Source organism: Mesocricetus auratus, unplaced genomic scaffold, assembly GCF_017639785.1.
Source record: "Mesocricetus auratus isolate SY011 unplaced genomic scaffold, BCM_Maur_2.0 Super-Scaffold_4256, whole genome shotgun sequence".
Classification (NCBI taxonomy): domain Eukaryota; kingdom Metazoa; phylum Chordata; class Mammalia; order Rodentia; family Cricetidae; genus Mesocricetus; species Mesocricetus auratus.
Window position 1 is genome coordinate 73,110,249 of NW_024429182.1, and position 16,272 is coordinate 73,126,520.

The following is a 16,272-nucleotide window of genomic DNA, read 5'->3' on the forward strand; positions in this document are numbered from 1 at the left end:
CCTGTACATACACTTGAATCCATGTACTCCCCTCCCCCACACCTACAATCACTGCTTTGGTTTTGTCAGTAGGCCCAATATAGCTTTCCCCTCCCTAGTTCAGGAGCTAAACTTGGATCAAGTGCAGCATTTTCTTCCCTTGAGTCTTGAGTCTACCTTAGATTGATTGTTTTTGTTTTATGTATTGTCTAGTAGTAGATGGGCAGATTTTCCCAGCAGAAAATGTACTGTCTACAAAGACGTTTACTCTAGTTGTAAATGTACTGTCTACAAAGACGTTTACTCTAGTTGTAAATGTACTGTCTACAAAGACGTTTACTCTAGTTGGTCTCTATGGGGATAGAATATGCCACCTTGATTTTATCAGTTCCACAGTGGGACCAGTGGAACTTTCTAGCTCAAATGCTTGGCATTTTTCTCGTTTCTTGCTCCTGGTTCTCAGCAGTAAATGATCTCTTCTGTTCATGGAAGAGACAGAGACTCTGACTGAGCCATTTGTATAAACCTAAGAAGCACTAGAGGAATGTTGTATCATTTATTTTTCTGAAGCTGAAGAGTGGGTTTACGTGGATCAGGGTGTGCGCTTTCATCATGAGGATCTACACAAAGATCCTGTCTAGTTATGTCTGTAATTGTTCCCAAAGGGCAAGTACTGTTGTGAGGTACTACTAATGAAAACCCAGAGACAGATATTGGGGTTCAAGATGAAGATCAGAAGAGCAAAGCAGTCAGCCACTAGAGAGTTCTTACCTCTACCAAAGCTGGGGCGATCCTGCCCTCTGTGTACCTGGAGACTGAATTCTGCAGGAGACCCTGTCTTATATACCTCTCTACTGCTGGGACTAAAGGCATACACCACCATTGCCCAGCCTCTATGGCTAACTAGTGTGTCTTCTGGGATTAAAGGTGTGTACCACCATTACCTGGCCTCTATGGCTGTGGCTAGCTTTGCATTCTGATCTTTAGGTAAGCTTTATTAGATCATAAAGAATATATCACTACACTGTTGAGCTTTGAACTGTAGGCAGACAGGGAGCCTTCTGAGGCAGATGGGCCATTGCTCTCCGGCTCCAGGTGATGTTCATAGTGTGGTGTGCAAGCCTTTGACTTGGCTGCATGAGGCATTGTGCCTGATTTACATATCTGTTCTGCCCCACCCTTAGCCTTAGTTGTTGCTGTGATCATGCACTTGACAAAACCCATGTATTTTGGCTCACTGAGGATACAGTTCACTATTGTGGGGAAGATATGGCGGCAGGAGCTTGAGGCAGCAGCTGGTCAAATCAAGTCTGCAGTCAGGAAGCAAAGAGAGATAATTGCTAATGCTCTGCTAACTTTCTGCTTTTTAGACTGTCTGGGACCTCAGCCCATGGAATGATACACTCGTATCTGAGGTGGGCTTCCAACCTCAACCTCTTCTAGATAATCCTTCTCAACCATGTGTTGTGGGATATTTGTACACGGTGTGAAGATGTATTGCTGTGACTGGTGTAATAAAAAGTTGAACGGTGGCGCTAGAGAGATGGCTCAGTGGTTAAGAGCACTGACTGCTCTTCCAGAGGACCCAGGTTCAGTTCCCAGCATCCACATGGCAACTCACAACTGACAGTAATTCCAGTTCCAGGGGATCCGGCACCCATGATCAAAGTGCCAATGCACATAAAATAAATATTAATAAAAATAAAAAAGTTGAATGGCTAATAGCTAGGCAGGAGGGATTTCTGGGGAGAGAAAGGAAGAGAAGGAGGAATCTAGGTGTGTGAGAGATGCCAGGAGCACAGAGACAAAACAGGAGTGCAAGGTGGAAGAGAGGATATGCCACATGACAGAACATAGGTTAATATAAATGGTTAATTTAAGTTCTAAGCTAGTTAGGAACAAGCCTAAGCTATAAAGTGAACTTTAATAATTAGTTAAGTCATAATTAAGTCTCCATGTCATTATTTGGTTGCTGGCTGGCAGGGCAGAGGAAGACTTGTTACCACCATGTCCAGAGGCTTATTTCTGTGGTAGTTCTAGATTATTAAGTTGTCAGTCAACGTTAACACCATTCTCTTCTAAGACCAGCTAGAATCCACCACTTAGAGTGCTCACCATTCCTCAGCAGAAGACTTTTAAGTGAGTGCTTCAGAGTCTGTGTGTGAACTAGAGCTCTTCTCACTTCCGGATCGGATTACTTAGAAAGAAACACTATGAGATTTCTAGTTCACCAAGGTGTGGTTTTAGAAATCAAAGCACCTGTAGGTTCTGACCGAGAAGCAGTGAGGCCTGACCGGAGGGGGAGTTTGGAGGGTGTGTCTCTTGGGACTAGAGCTTCCTTCCCACTCTTTGCTACTTTGTAGCTTTTTGAGCCTAGTGGCCCTGCACGCTGGTGTGGGGAAGGGGCTCTCTCACATGGATTGCCATGTGTGTTGGATCTTAATTTACGTTTAGGCATACAGCCAAGGACACCTTTTTCTTGCCTGCTTTATTTTCTGTGGTGGAAGTGTACGGAAGGAGTGTTCATTTGAGAGTGGAGACATCTGTGGTGATCGTGTTATCTTTGAAAGTTTACTTGAGATTGAATGTTCTTGATAATTCTGTATACTTTTGAACCTTGGTTGGCAAGTGGTGTGGAAGCAGTATCAGTATCAGTGAGGCTGTCAGCCTATAGGAAGAATGTTTGTGGTCCACTTCCTAGTGGGCTGCACAAGGTATAGCTCTTAGGAAAAGAAACCGTAAGTGTTAATTGCCAGAGAAAAATCAGTTCCATCATTATGGCTGAATTAAAGCAAGCTTTTATCAGTACTTTATATACTAAGATGGGATTTGATCAGGACCATTCCTGGAAACTTACCAACTGAGTGGCCTGAGACATGCACATGTTATTGGGGCTTATATGGACAAAACTCATAGGCCACTTTACTTTCCCATGAAGCTTTGTTGTTGCTTTCCCCCCAAGAACTTTAACTCCCAGAATCCCAGGAAGTTACCTGGTCCTTGGGCAGGTGGGGCTTACAGGTTAACTTAGGGTCTAACAAAAATTTGATACAGGCTTCTTTTAAAGTCAAGGGTTGTGTTGCAGAGAGGATTGCTTTAATTTCTCTTCACATTTATTATTTATTTTGTGAGCATGTGTATGTGTGGTTGTGTGTCCCATGGTGCACATGTGGAAGTCAGAGGGCTATTTGTAGTATGTGGGCTTCAGGGATCAAGCCCAGGGAGACAGGCTTGGGCTAGCATTTTATGCAGTGAAACATCTTTCCAACCCGAGATGGTTATTTAGAGGTCTTTAGGTGAAACGTTACAGATTTTTTTTTTTTTTTTTTTTTTTGGTTTTACGAGACAGGGTTTCTCTGTATTGTTTTGGAGGCTGTCGGTCCAGCCTGGCCTCGAACTCACAGAGATCCGCCTGTCTCTGCCTCCTGAGTGCTGGGATTAAAGGCGTGTGCCACCACCGCCCGGCTGAAACATTACAGATTTAGTTAGGGTTTGAGAAAACTTATGTATTGACCCTGTTGCAGGGGCAAAGACCCATATAGACTATTGACCATTAGGACTTCTGTTAGGCTTTGTTAAAAGATATTTTTAGAAACTATTCACACATTTTTCAAAAAGAAAAGAGATTTGTAGTTGTTTGTGAGCAAAGGTCATACCTAGAGCTTTCTAGGGGGAAATTACTGTCACTTGTGCATCTTTGGAGGGTATATCAGCAGTAATCCTGAAAAGCTGGAAGCAACAGTAGCAGTCTTATTCTTTTTACTCACTTGGATTTGATCTGCCAACTGTTTGAACTTTAGTCTGTTGGGTATTGTAGAAAACACAAACCCCAGGCATTTTAAAAAACTCTTTGCTGTTTGGGGGCCAACCACCCAGTTCCCAAATAAATATACAGAGAATGCCTGGCCTTAGCTTGGCTTGTTTCTAGACAGCTTTTATTAAATTATCCATCTACCTTTTGCCTCTAAGCTTTTACCTTTCCCTATTCTGTATACATCTCCTTCCTTTTTACTCTGGTTGGATGGCTGGCCCCTGGTGTTCTCCCTCTTCTTTCTATTTATTCTCTGCTTGGTAGCCCTGCCTATTCTTCTCCTGCCTAGCTATTGGCTGTTCAGCTCTTTATTAGATGAATCAGTTGTTTTAGGCAGGCAAGGTAACACAGTTTCACAGATTTAAACAAATGTATCATAAAAGAATACAACACATCTTTGCATCATTAAACAAATACTCCGCAGCATAAAATAATTTAACACATCTTTAACTAATATTCCATAACATTTCCCCCTTTTTTGTCTAAATAAAAATGAAAGGTTTTAACTTTAACATAGTAAAGCTATGTACAACAAAAACAGTTAAGAATTACATTTACAATATTCAGTCCATTTGTATTTAGCAAATTCAGAGAAAATACTCCATTATCTATCTTAGCGATTCCAAAGTTTTATACTTAATTTACTTTCTACCATAACTAAGGAAATCTATAACTCCTAATTTAGTCTGTCCTGCCTTGTATGGGCAAAGTTCATCAGTTGCTTTCCTCTGTGTCTTACAGAATATCTTGCAGACTTTTCTGTGAAACAGGAATCTTGAAGGATTATTCTGCCTTGCCTTGGCAAAGTTTAGCAGTCTTTTTCCTGTTCCCACTTGTCCAGTCTGTACAGCATTCTGTCAGCAGTCAAATCAAGAGCAGTTTTTTGCCCAAATGGGTAGCTTTGCCACAGTGAAAGCAAACTCCATATGGAGTTTCTCTGATGCCAATTATAAAAGAAGTAAATTGGTGCTGTCAGGAGTATATGTGTCTCATTGTGACGAAAAACCTTAGGTTATTAAGCATGTTAAATGCCATATTCTGTAGCTCTTTGAAGTGTTTAAAAATCATCTATTTATCTAAAATATACCCGTTTGACTTTGAAAATATATACCTGATGTGACTACAAGTTTTATTATTGTAGGTTAACAGCTAACCCCATTTCTTAATTATACCTTGCATTTTTAAATGAGCTGCATAAGCACAATACCTAAAATAAGAGTAGAAACAAGCCGGGCGGTGGTGGCGCAGGCGGATCTCTGTGAGTTCGAGGCCGGGCTGGACCGACAGCCTCCAAAATAATACAGAGAAACCCTGTCTTGTAAAACCAAAAAAAAAAAAAAAAAAAAAAGTAGAAACAAATGTACAGTATAACAAATAACTCCGAATTTGTACCAATATACTAAAATCAATGTCAATGCAAAATATCTGAGATTAATGGTTGTCTTTTTCCAACATTCTTATAGTCCCCTAAATGATAACAAACATCCATAACCCAACCACTTAATTAAGAACCACCTACCCTGTCTCTTGGGAATGTGGATGACTGCTTCCTGTTGATTGTGGGCAAAGGCATCTTTAGGGGACCCTGATAAAATTGAGCCAATGTCAAAGTCCTGAGAAGGCCAGCTGTAGCCTTTGTTAATATGTATCACCCGTCAAGATTCAGGAAGCCTCCCCTACCCCCTATCAACCATGGTCCATATCAACCCTGAAGGAATCCACAGCCTCTTCATTTCCTGTGGAATTAAAAGCAAAGCCTCGGGGCTGGAGAGATGGCTCAGAGGTTAAGAGCACTGACTGCTCTTCCAGAGGTCCTGAGTTCAATTCCCAGCAACCACATGGTGGCTCACAACCATCTGTAATGAGATCTGGTGCCCTCTTCTGGCCTGATACATGCAGGAAGAACACTGTGTACATAATAAATAAATAAATCTTAAAAAGAAAAAAAAAAAAAAAGCAAAGCCTCTTCTCCAAAGCAGTGCAGTGTTTGAATTCCATGTTAAAGTTAATGTATTCTTAAACTATGTAGACTGGTTTGTCTCACCTCTCAATCCCGTCTCTTAGCAGCTGTTGTTTGCGTATCAGCAATTAAAAGCTTGAAAGTCAACACTATGCTATCAGGATCCAGACACCCTGTGTGTTTTCCACCATTGGGTGGCTTTTTTTCTTTTATATTACTTTCACTATATTATAAACTATTTCTTTCTATGATTGTGTATCCTTTCTCTTTTCTTTCTTAAGGCTACGCACATTGTAAAACACTGGGCCCTGTTTAGAGATTTTCCATCTGAACCTGCTTTACTGTATATATCTCTATCATTTTCTGACCACATGTGCCTTTAAACTGCTAAGTGGTGCAGCTAGGACCTCTGTCAAGGCTTTGGCAGCTGGTTCCACCCACTTCTTGGGTCCTGAGAGCCAAGCCTAAAGTTTTCAGTCAGAGGTGCAGGTGCATTTGACAAGGAACTGAATACAGTCCCCCAGCTCTGGAATGCCAGTGCCCTGCACTGTGACAGGCATTTTTTTTTTTTTTAGCTTTTTTGTTTCCACAGCGTGAAAAAGCTGTTTGAGTGCTCTGCTGTATGGCAGGACTTCTTAAAGGATCTGTGTCTGTTTGTTTGTTTGTTTGTTTGTTTGTTTTAAGCTTTCTCAGGCCCTTTGGAAATTCGAGCCTCACACTGGACTGCCAAATGTAGTTTTGTTTTTTTCCAACTCTGCTGTTTGGGGGCTGCCTCTCAGCTCCCAAATAAATACAAGGAAATTCATTCTTATGAATGCTCAGCATTAGCTTGGCTTGTGTCTCTTCAGCTTTTCTTAAATTCTCCTGTCTACCTTTTGCCTCTGGGCTTTTACCTTTCTCCATTCTATATACGTTTCTTTCTTACTCTGCCAAAGACAACATATGTAAAATGGGAAACAGGGGTCCAGCCTATAATCTTTGTGAGAAACTCAATGAAGGCTGAGTTGTAAATTCTTTCTCAATGCAGGTCAGGATAGAAGTCCCCTTGAATATTCAGGTACCATCATGGTTTTCTTCTGGGGGAACCTTGGGAACTAGAGAGCTTCCAACTCCTTCCCTTCATCCCTGCAGATTCTCTGCCATTCCCTGGCTCTGGGCACAAGATCCCTGGTTCTGGGCACTGAGTCTGCTCATATGTAACCACTGTAGGATGGTCACCGTCAGACTCTACCTTTTCATTCTTAGCTCTCCTCTTTTCCACCCTCAGGCTATTTCTGAGTCTTTCAAGTCAGGAACTTATTCATCTTTACATCTCAGGAACATCAAGTTCATTTACCAAATAAACAATGTAGTTTCTCAGGGCAGCCTACATTTAAAGGCTCTCTAAAGCTAGGTTTCGAGAAACTGGGGTCTGCCTTTAGGGGAATTTATTTGACTACGAAGAACAGATTGGGAAAGTTGGTATCAAGGTGACCACCTAAAAGAGCTAATTTTACAGGCAGTAAAATAGAGTGGTAGAAATTGTGGTGAGGGAAATCATAAAGTGAAAAAGTAGTATGAAATGAATCTGCAGGCCCAGTGGAGCCATAGAAAATATGGAAAAGAGTCAAAGAAAACATCAAATTCTGTGACCTTTCTCATCTTTTCAAGTTTTCTTTGATGAGGTAATTCTGAGCCTTGACTGGCTTCGTGGTTCCTTAATAAGTGAGTCAGAAGCACAGGTCTCTGAACTGCTTGTCCAGCAGCAGAAATAGACAGTGGCAGAAATCCAGGCAGTCAGCTTTGTACACGCCAACAATCTGCAGTAGAGAATGTAGATTTGTCTTAGATGTCCTGATAGCTCTCCTAGAGGATTCTAAGAAGCTATAATTCATCATAATTCAAGCTGTGGTGGCTGCTTGAATACATAGGCACAAAGGGGCTCACAGTGAGTCTATTAATGGATGAAAATACAATTTAAAACTCATGGTCTAAACTTGAAGGTAGAGTTTGAAAGCTCAAAGTATAGAGACAAATAATAATAGCTGTCACAGTGTGAAACACTCAAACCAAGTGTAGAATATTCTTGGAGTTCTAAGTAACCACTATTCTGACTATAACAGCACAACTTAGTTTTGTTTGTTTAAAAATTTTTAATGTAGCTGGGAATCCAGCATGGGACTGATCAAGACCCCCTGAATGTGGGTGTCAGTGAGGAGGCCTAGGTAATCTATTGAGCCTTGGGTAGTAGATCAGTATTTATCCCGGGTATACAAATGGACTTTGGACTCCCATGCAACAATGAGAGATGCACTCTCACCCTGGACTCTTGGGGGAGGGTCTAGGCCCTGCTGTGGATGAAATGACAGACTATGGACACCCCCAGGGAGGGCCTCCCCCTCCCTGGGGAAATGAGGGGATATTGGGGTGGTTGGTGGAGGGCATGGGAGGAGGGGAGGGGAAGGAAGAGGGTCCTGGAATTGACTAGCAACCTTGTTTCTAGTTTAAATTTAAATTAAAAAAATTAAATTAAAAAATTTTAATGTAAAATATGCTGGGGATCGTGGTCCCAGCATATTTTATATTAAAAAATATTTTTAGTCCCAGAACTTGGGAGGCAGAGGCAGGTGGATCTCTGAGTCTGAGGCTAGCCTGGTCTACTAGAGAGTTCCAGGTCAGCCAAGGCCACACAGAGAAATCCTGCCTGGGGGGTGGGGTGGGTATGTATATGTGTGTGTATACATAATGAAAGGGTGTGTTTTGACACCTTTCATTTGTTGTGCTTATGAGATTCTTTGCTGTTGCTACAAGGTTCATTCACTAATGTTGTATTACAATATTCTGTCGAATAAACAAAGCGTAACTCACTCATTACATTGGTAATAGACCTTTGAATTTTCTTATTCTGTGTAATGGCTCTGTGACTATGTGCATTTTATTTGTGGCTGTGTATGTGCATTTTATTTGATATACATGCACAGTATTCCATTGGTTACTTGCAGTCATAAGACATACGTCTTTCTCAAAGGGTGACGCCTGTCTCTTCCTGCCAGCAGCATCGCACATCTAAGTTGCTTAGCCAACTGTCAGTTTAACTTTTCTGTGTATGGGTGTTTTGCGTGCATGCATGTCTGTGCACCAGGTGCGTGTCTGATGCCTGAAAGGACCAGAAGAAGGCATTGGATCTCCTGAGACTGAGCTGCCATGTGGGTGCTGGAACTGATCGGCCAGTGTTCCTAACTGCTGTGTCTTTCTGACTTAGCTATTCTGGGGTTGTGTGGCAGCCTCTTCCATTTTAAAACCCTGTTTCTCTGAGGAGGTGAGTACTTATTTAGGGCTTTCTTTTGTAAATCCAAAGGCCCTTGTTTTTTACTTTATGCTCTGATGTGAATTCTGTCAGTTCCATACAATACCATACAAATGTCTTCTCCCATTTTGCGGCTTTCTTGTGCCATATGATGAGCAAGTGAGGTTTGTCATATCTCCCCGCCCCCGCCCCCCAGTGTGAGTGTGAGTGTGATCTTCCAAATTCTAAGATATTGACCCTTACCTGCTCCAACTTAGAGTCATGGGGCTTTCCTGTAAGTTCTTTGTCTCGCATCACTTGAAAGTGTAGTGCTGTATGGTGTGTTTATACTTCTTCACTGCTGTTCAGTCTTTAACCCACCAGTCTGGATCTGGCTTTGCCACTTGCTTGAAACAGCTGGCAGAAGTTCCAGTGGCCTTCCTGCTAAAGGGGCTGGGCATCTGCAGTATCTATCCTTTAAGCTTTTGCAGGTCTGAGCATACCTTGTTTGTCTTCTACTTCTGTTCTGAATGTTTACTCAGGTGAAGCCTGGGACTCCTTTTATACCCCCTGTAAAGGAACACAGTTGGAATCTTGTTGGAGAAGCTGAAGGCATGCATGTCAAGTTCAAAGGAGGTCTGACTACTTTTGTTTTTAATGTTCCTGCCTGTTTTTATTTGGTACCTAACACACACACACAAAAACACACACACACACACACACACACACACACACACACACACACACACTCACTCTCTCTCTCTCTCTCTCTCTCTCTCTCTCTCTCTCTCTCTCTCATTTCTTGAGCATTCAGCTACTTTAATGCTTTCTGATTTCTGTAAAGTTTCCTACAGCCTTTAAATTTTATGTTTTTGCCATGTTGAGCTTTATCCCTAACCCCCCATGCCTTGTGCATTATTAGCCTGGCTGTCTTGGAACTCTCTGTGTAGACCAGGCTGGCCTTGTAAGCGTTTCGTCGGGATGGGTCAGGACAGGATGGAACAGGAGTGGGTCAGGTATTCTGGCACTCGGGAGTCACAGAATACCCAGTGTTACACAGCTCAGGTGGAAAGGTATCCTGGAGCTCGGGAGCCAAGGATACTGAGTGTTACACAGCTCAGGTAGAAAGGTATCCTGGAGCTCGGGAGCCAAGGACCACCACGGGTTGCAGTAAGCTTGGCAGCTTACAGCCTTGCCTCAGAGAAAGGCTTCTCCGGTGTGTCAGCTCCGCTCCAGCAGGACAGGGTCTTCCAGCTGGGGATGTTCGCCTAGTGTAGCAGTTTTGCTCCGCAGGAGGTTTCTCGGGCGAAGTTGCTACAGTTCAGCTCTGCTCCTGGAGAGCGGAGAGCAGGGAGCCGGGAGCAGAGTGTAACAACTCCGCTCTGCCAAGGAAGGTTTCCCGGGCAAGTGTTACAGCGCTGCTCGCTCTGCTCTGCTCTGCTCTGCTCTGCTCTGCTCTGCTCTGCCCAGGGTCGCCTCTGCTTGCTCTGTCGCCGCCGCAAAAGAAGATCTTCACCCGAAGCTCATCCAAAGGTGTTTATTGGAAGACAGCTGGACCAGCCAAGCTGAACATACACAGGGTTTATATAGGGATTCTTGGGGGTGGGGAAGTTTTTCTAGGGTAGGGATTGGTCCGATTTCAGGGCTGAGCTCAGATTGGCTAGAGCTCTGCTCCGGGATTGGTTACTTTTTTACACAGGATTAGGGTCAGATTTGGCTCTGGTTTCAGGGCCAAAGTGTGTTTCTTTCTCTGGTCCTTTTTAGCCTTTTGGCTCCAATTTTAGGGCCAGGGTACATTTCTTTCACTGACTCTGATTCCAGGGACAAAGTGTGTTCCTTTGGCACTGGTTTTAGGGTCAGGGTACATTTCTTTGGTTCTGGTTGCAGGGCCAAAGTGTGTTTCTTTGGCTCTGCTCAGGGTGTGTTTCTTTGACTGGTCCCTTTTCCCTACAGGCCTCAAACTCAGAAATTGGCCTGCCTCAGCCTCTCAGCTTCCTGAGTGCTGGGATTAAAGGTGTACATCACCATGTTTAGCCCTACCCCTGTTTTACTTTTTATTTATTGTTTTGTTTTTATTACTTTATTTTTTTGTATTATTTGTTTTGAGACAATCTCACATTACCCAGACTTGCTTCATAGATGTAATTTTTTTTCACTTTTCATTTGTGTATGTGTGTGTATACAGCGTGTACAGGTGCCTGAGGAGATCAGAGGTATCAGATCCCCATGTCACTGTAGTTATGGACAGTTGGGAGTCAACTAGCGTGGATGCTGGGAACTTAACTTGGGTCCTCTGCTTGAGTAGTAGTGCTTTTACCCATTGAGCCAGCTTTCCAGACCCCGACTGACTTCAGATTTTGTAGCTGAGGATGACTTTGAATTTCCTTCATCTCCCTGGCTGCTGGAATTATAGGCATATGCTACTGTGTCCTTTGTGTGTGCGTGTGCGTGCATGCATGTACATGTGTGTGGTGTTGGATATCAAATCCAGGGATTCATGAATGCTAGGCAAGCACTCTACCAACTGAGGTGTGTCCCCAGCCTTTACTTCCTTTTGAAATAGGGTCTCACTAGGTTCCCCTGGTTAGCCTTGGACTTCCCATCCTCCTGTCTTAGCCTCCTGAGTAGTGTGGGTGATAGACTTGTACCAAGGCATGGCTGTAGTTTTTATTTTAAGTAGAAACATCCCCCTCTCTCAAATGAAACGACACAACAAACTTGATTCATGAAACAGACCAAGACAGTGTCCATATTGTCTCCAAACTACTGAGGTCAAAGATCCGCCTGCTTTAACTATCAAGTAACTGGTTGTGTACCATTTACCTGGCGTATAGGTAATTTTTATAGAACAGGTTGACTTTCAAGCTATAAAATTCAAATTCAGACAAGAACATTTCTTTTGAATCACAGTAACTATTGGGCCTCGATGAATTCATCACTCAACAGGCCAGTTCATTTGTCATCTCTCTGTTGTGCCAGCCTATTGTGCCAGCAGTATGGGAGGCACAGCCATGCCTGGCACTGCCCATGCATGGCCAGTGTTGGTGGTGTACATGGTGCTGTACTTGTAAATTGGCTTGTTAAGGGAGATGGTTGAAGTTCAGTCTCCACAGGAGTAAAGGACTGCCTGGAGGCCTACAGACCTCTCACAGTTTAAATATGAGCCTGTTGTCTTAAAATGCTCTGGGGGTAAAGGAGGAGATTTGGGGAAGGGAGGCAGGTAAGAAAGGAATTAAGAACTAGCTAAAATAACAGGAGTTTCCAGGTAGATAATGCCAATGATGGTTCAGACATGGTCTGCAGATACGTACGTTCTTTGGTCACAGGCTGTATGGCATGGTTTTTGTTACTACCATTACCTGAAACTTTTTATGAGACCGGGTGTGAAGTTAGGGTTGGCCTAGACCTTGTCATCTTCTTGCCTCAGCTTCCCAAGTGCTGAGACCACAGGCATGTGCCACTGGCTGTGTGTGGGTTTAAATGCAAGCTCATTGCTGCAGCTGCTTTCCTGCCCAGTGAAAAGAAGGGGAGTTAGGAGATCCATGTGTAAGAAGGAACCCATCGGTACTCAGGGCCTTGCTCCTCTCTTGCTTGTTCCCTCCCTCCCCCTCCCCCTCCCTGCTGCCCCTTCTTTCTCTCTCTCCCTCTCCTCTCTCTTTTTCAGGCAGTATTTCTCCATGTAGCCCTGGCTGGCCTTGAAACGGAGATCCACCTGCCTCTGCCTCCCCAGTGCTGGGATTAAAGGCCAGTGTCACCATCGCCTGGCTCATGGGCTTCACTCTTACCTTGGGGGTGGCATCTCTCCTCAGTCTGTTTTTTGCTGATTGGTGGAGGCTGAACTAGAGTGCCTGCCCAAGCTTTGTTCTCAGCTGCACATTCGTTTCTATTGGTTGTTCATGTGAGATTGAAAGCTGATTGTATGCAGGACTCCTGAAGCATCTTCAGACCCCAAGAGTCCACGTGGCTTGTATTTCTCTGTATTAACATCTGGCTAATTAATCAGGCAAGGGGTGTCCAGATTGTGTATCGAGGGTCTCTAAACCTCCCAGAATCTGTTTGCTCTGCCTATTCAGGCAGTGCCAGGACTGGATTTTTCTTTCAGCCTCTTTCTACTATTGCATTTTGAATTGTTTTTCTTCTCCTTAACATAAATAATTAAATTATGTGGCATGCATTTGTAATAGATAAGTAAAACTGGATCTTAAAATCCCTTTGTTTTTCTGGCTTGCATTGTGCATTTGAAGAATGTTGAACCAAGGTGTTTTGGGAAGTAAATTACCTTTGTTGTGGATGGTACCTGAAAGGAACTGAGAGACAGAGCTGTTTATTGATGTTTTCTCAAATTCCTTTGTCAGGCATCTGAAGAAGCCTCCCTCAGGGCACTGGAAAGTCTGATGACAGAGTTTTTCCATGATTGTACAACCAATGAGAGAAAACGAGAAATAGGTAAGTGAAATCCGGGGAAGAAGGAGTTGATACTGTTGGTTGGTCAAACTTGTATGTGCTCCTTGAATTCTTGGCTTTGCTCTGGTTCTGCTGGTTGGTGGCAGGAGGGACCTGCAAAGCTAGCTATAAGGGCATAGTGATTGTTTTTCTTTCCTTTCGGTCAAGTGGACAAGCCTCCATTTTGTTTCTAATCTCAGCAGTGTTGTTGAAAGAAGCCCACACCATTAATTTCAAAACAAGAACAACCTACTGTTAAGAGAAGCTTTTTCTTTGCTAGCCGCTTTGGTTTCTCACCCGCCAGTCGCTTGGGCTCTGCCGAGTTGTAGTCCCCAAACAACACACAAGACGCTTTATTAATTATGAAGCTGTTGGCCTTGCTTGTTTCTTACTGGCTAGCTCTGACTTAAGTAATTACCCCATAATTGTTAATCTAAGTATGTCTCTTACCAGAGAATAGTTCCAGGCTTCCTACCCCATGGCGTCACATGTCCACTCTTCGTGTTTCTCCTTCCCAGAGTCCTCCTGGACTCCTAGCCCCACCTATCTAGATTCCTATTGGCCAGCAGTGCTTTATTGACAAATAACAGGCAAATAACAGGCAAATAACAGGACTTCCCCAACAACCTACAAAAGTATCAGAATGAATGCCTGAGTCAGTGGCCTTTTGGATCCCTTACCTGGTCTAGTCTGCCTCCGGAGACTTCTATCTAGTGTTTTCTTCCTTTTTATCTCTTACCTTTCCCATTCTGCAGTTTTCATGACTAAAGAACAGAGAGAACATGTAGGTGTAATCACTTGCTGTCTCGGGCCTCAGCTTGTTTGAGAACCCATGTTTGACTTTTATGTTCATTAGCACAGTTATGTTAATCAAGCATACTAGAAAGAAGATAATTTATTCAAGTGTCACATCCTGCCTCAAGTAGTCTGTTCCCCTTTAGGTCCTCTCTTAACCCTGAATTTGAATGAAAGGTGCTTTCCCGTGTGTGTGTGTGTGTGTGTGTGTGGTGTTACTCTGTAAGCATACTTGTTGCTTCCCTTTCCTTAAGGTCTCTTTTTGACTCAGAACCAATCCTACAGGCCCATTTCTGTCTCCGTCTCCATTGGCTTGACTCATGTTAGCCAGTTAAACCTCTTGGTCCAGTCTTGAGTACCACCCAAAGTCTGCTTGGGGTTGAGACTTTTCCAGGTAGCTAGGACATCTTTGGCTATAGACTGTTTTTACTAACCTCCTTGAAGTATTATGTCATCTGATAGCTGGTATTCCTTACATACCTTTCTTTTCTGAGAGAGTACATTGAGGAGAAGTAGAATAGACATAGGACCACTGGTGATGCTGAGTCCAGGAGATGAGCAGTGTCTGCCTAGAAGACCTACCTTGCTTGCTACTCTGGTTCTCTATACTGATTATCCTCCTGACCAGTGTGGTCTCCCTAATCTTATATTTATAGTGAAAATACTAGACTTTTTTTTTTAACCAAAAAAGGTAGATGTCTCTCTATGTTAGTCTGCTATAGTCTTCCACTCTGATTTCTTCAGACTCTTGTCACTGCAATAGAATCGCCTTTGAGTTTTCTTTGAATTTTTGATTTGCTCATCAAATGTTGCTCACGTTGGTGCATTCGTAGGTTGAAAGTGGACCCTTATGTAAAATAATCATTTTATGCAGACTAGGGGTATAACTCAGTGGAAGAGAGTCCATAAAACAACACACACTATGGATGTTCGGCTGAAATGCTGGCTAACTGGAACTGTTCTATACCAGTTAGCAGGTCTTTCGCTTCTGGTCTTTGTGAGAGGTCTTTCGCTTCTGGTCTTTGTGAGAATGTGACTGGAACTCCATTTTGCTTTTTTTCTGTTGTCTTGGAAGAAACTACAGACTTTGTCTATTGAGGTAAGGGAGTGGAAGGAGGCTGTGTCTTAATAAGGCCCTTTTACTCACCTACCTGCCAGATAGTTACAGAGCTCGAAAGATTAATAGAGGAGGTAGTGAAAAGGCATGAGGCCAGCTGTGTTTTAATAGGGGCGGAATGGGAGCAATATGTGGAGCAGTGGCTTGCTGGGGCCAGGCTTAGGGATCAGCTGACTCGAGCCCAGCAATGTCAATTCCAGCTATAACTCACATTCTCTGGCTTGCTTGTATCTCTGGGTTACATAAAAACTCTTATTTAATTATCAGGACATGCTATCATCTTTCACAGAATTTATCAGGACATGCCATCATCTTTCACAGAATTTTTAAGACTTAAGATTATTTTTTATTTTACAAATATGAGTGTTTTGCATGCACATATGTCTGTGTATAATGTGCATGGAGGAAGTTAGAAGTGGGTGTGGGATCCTCTGAAACTGGAGTTGTAGAAATTGATGAGCTGTTTCATGTATGCCTGTGTACACATTCGTGCCTGGTGCCTGTAGAGGCCTGGAACTGGAGAAACCACCACATGACTGCAGGGAATATTAGTTTTCTCTCCCTGTTTCTCTAGCCTTCATGTCATATAAGTGCGAGCAGTATGGGTGTCACTGAAGACTGGTAGAACATGGTGTGTATGGCTTATGCTTTCAGGGAATACTTGGTATCATTTACATTTGGAAAGGATTGTTCTCCCACACAGAGTTTAAATAAGAGCTTGAGAAATAGGCCTTTGCCCTCAAAAGGTATCTTTAGGAGAGTCGATGGCCTTGAGATGTCAGGGTATACTGCCTGTGTTGATGGTTCCCCCAGAGTTAAGAGTACTAACTGTATAATCCCTTCAGCTGGGTTTTGTGCTTACGGAGTTTCTTTGTGTATCAGTCCTGACTGTCCTGGAACTC

At 43.1% G+C, this 16,272-nt stretch overlaps 1 protein-coding gene across 2 annotated transcripts in view; it reads left to right on the forward strand.

Annotated features, from left to right (window-relative positions):
- Positions 1-16,272, forward strand: part of Xpo6 (exportin 6) — a 104,590-nt gene that overhangs the window by 18,860 nt on the left and 69,458 nt on the right. For both annotated transcript variants that reach the window (XM_040754696.1, XM_040754698.1), the window contains exon 2: positions 13,371-13,461. In XM_040754696.1, the coding sequence (XP_040610630.1) occupies positions 13,371-13,461 (91 nt within the window). The remainder of the gene's footprint in view (positions 1-13,370; positions 13,462-16,272) is intronic.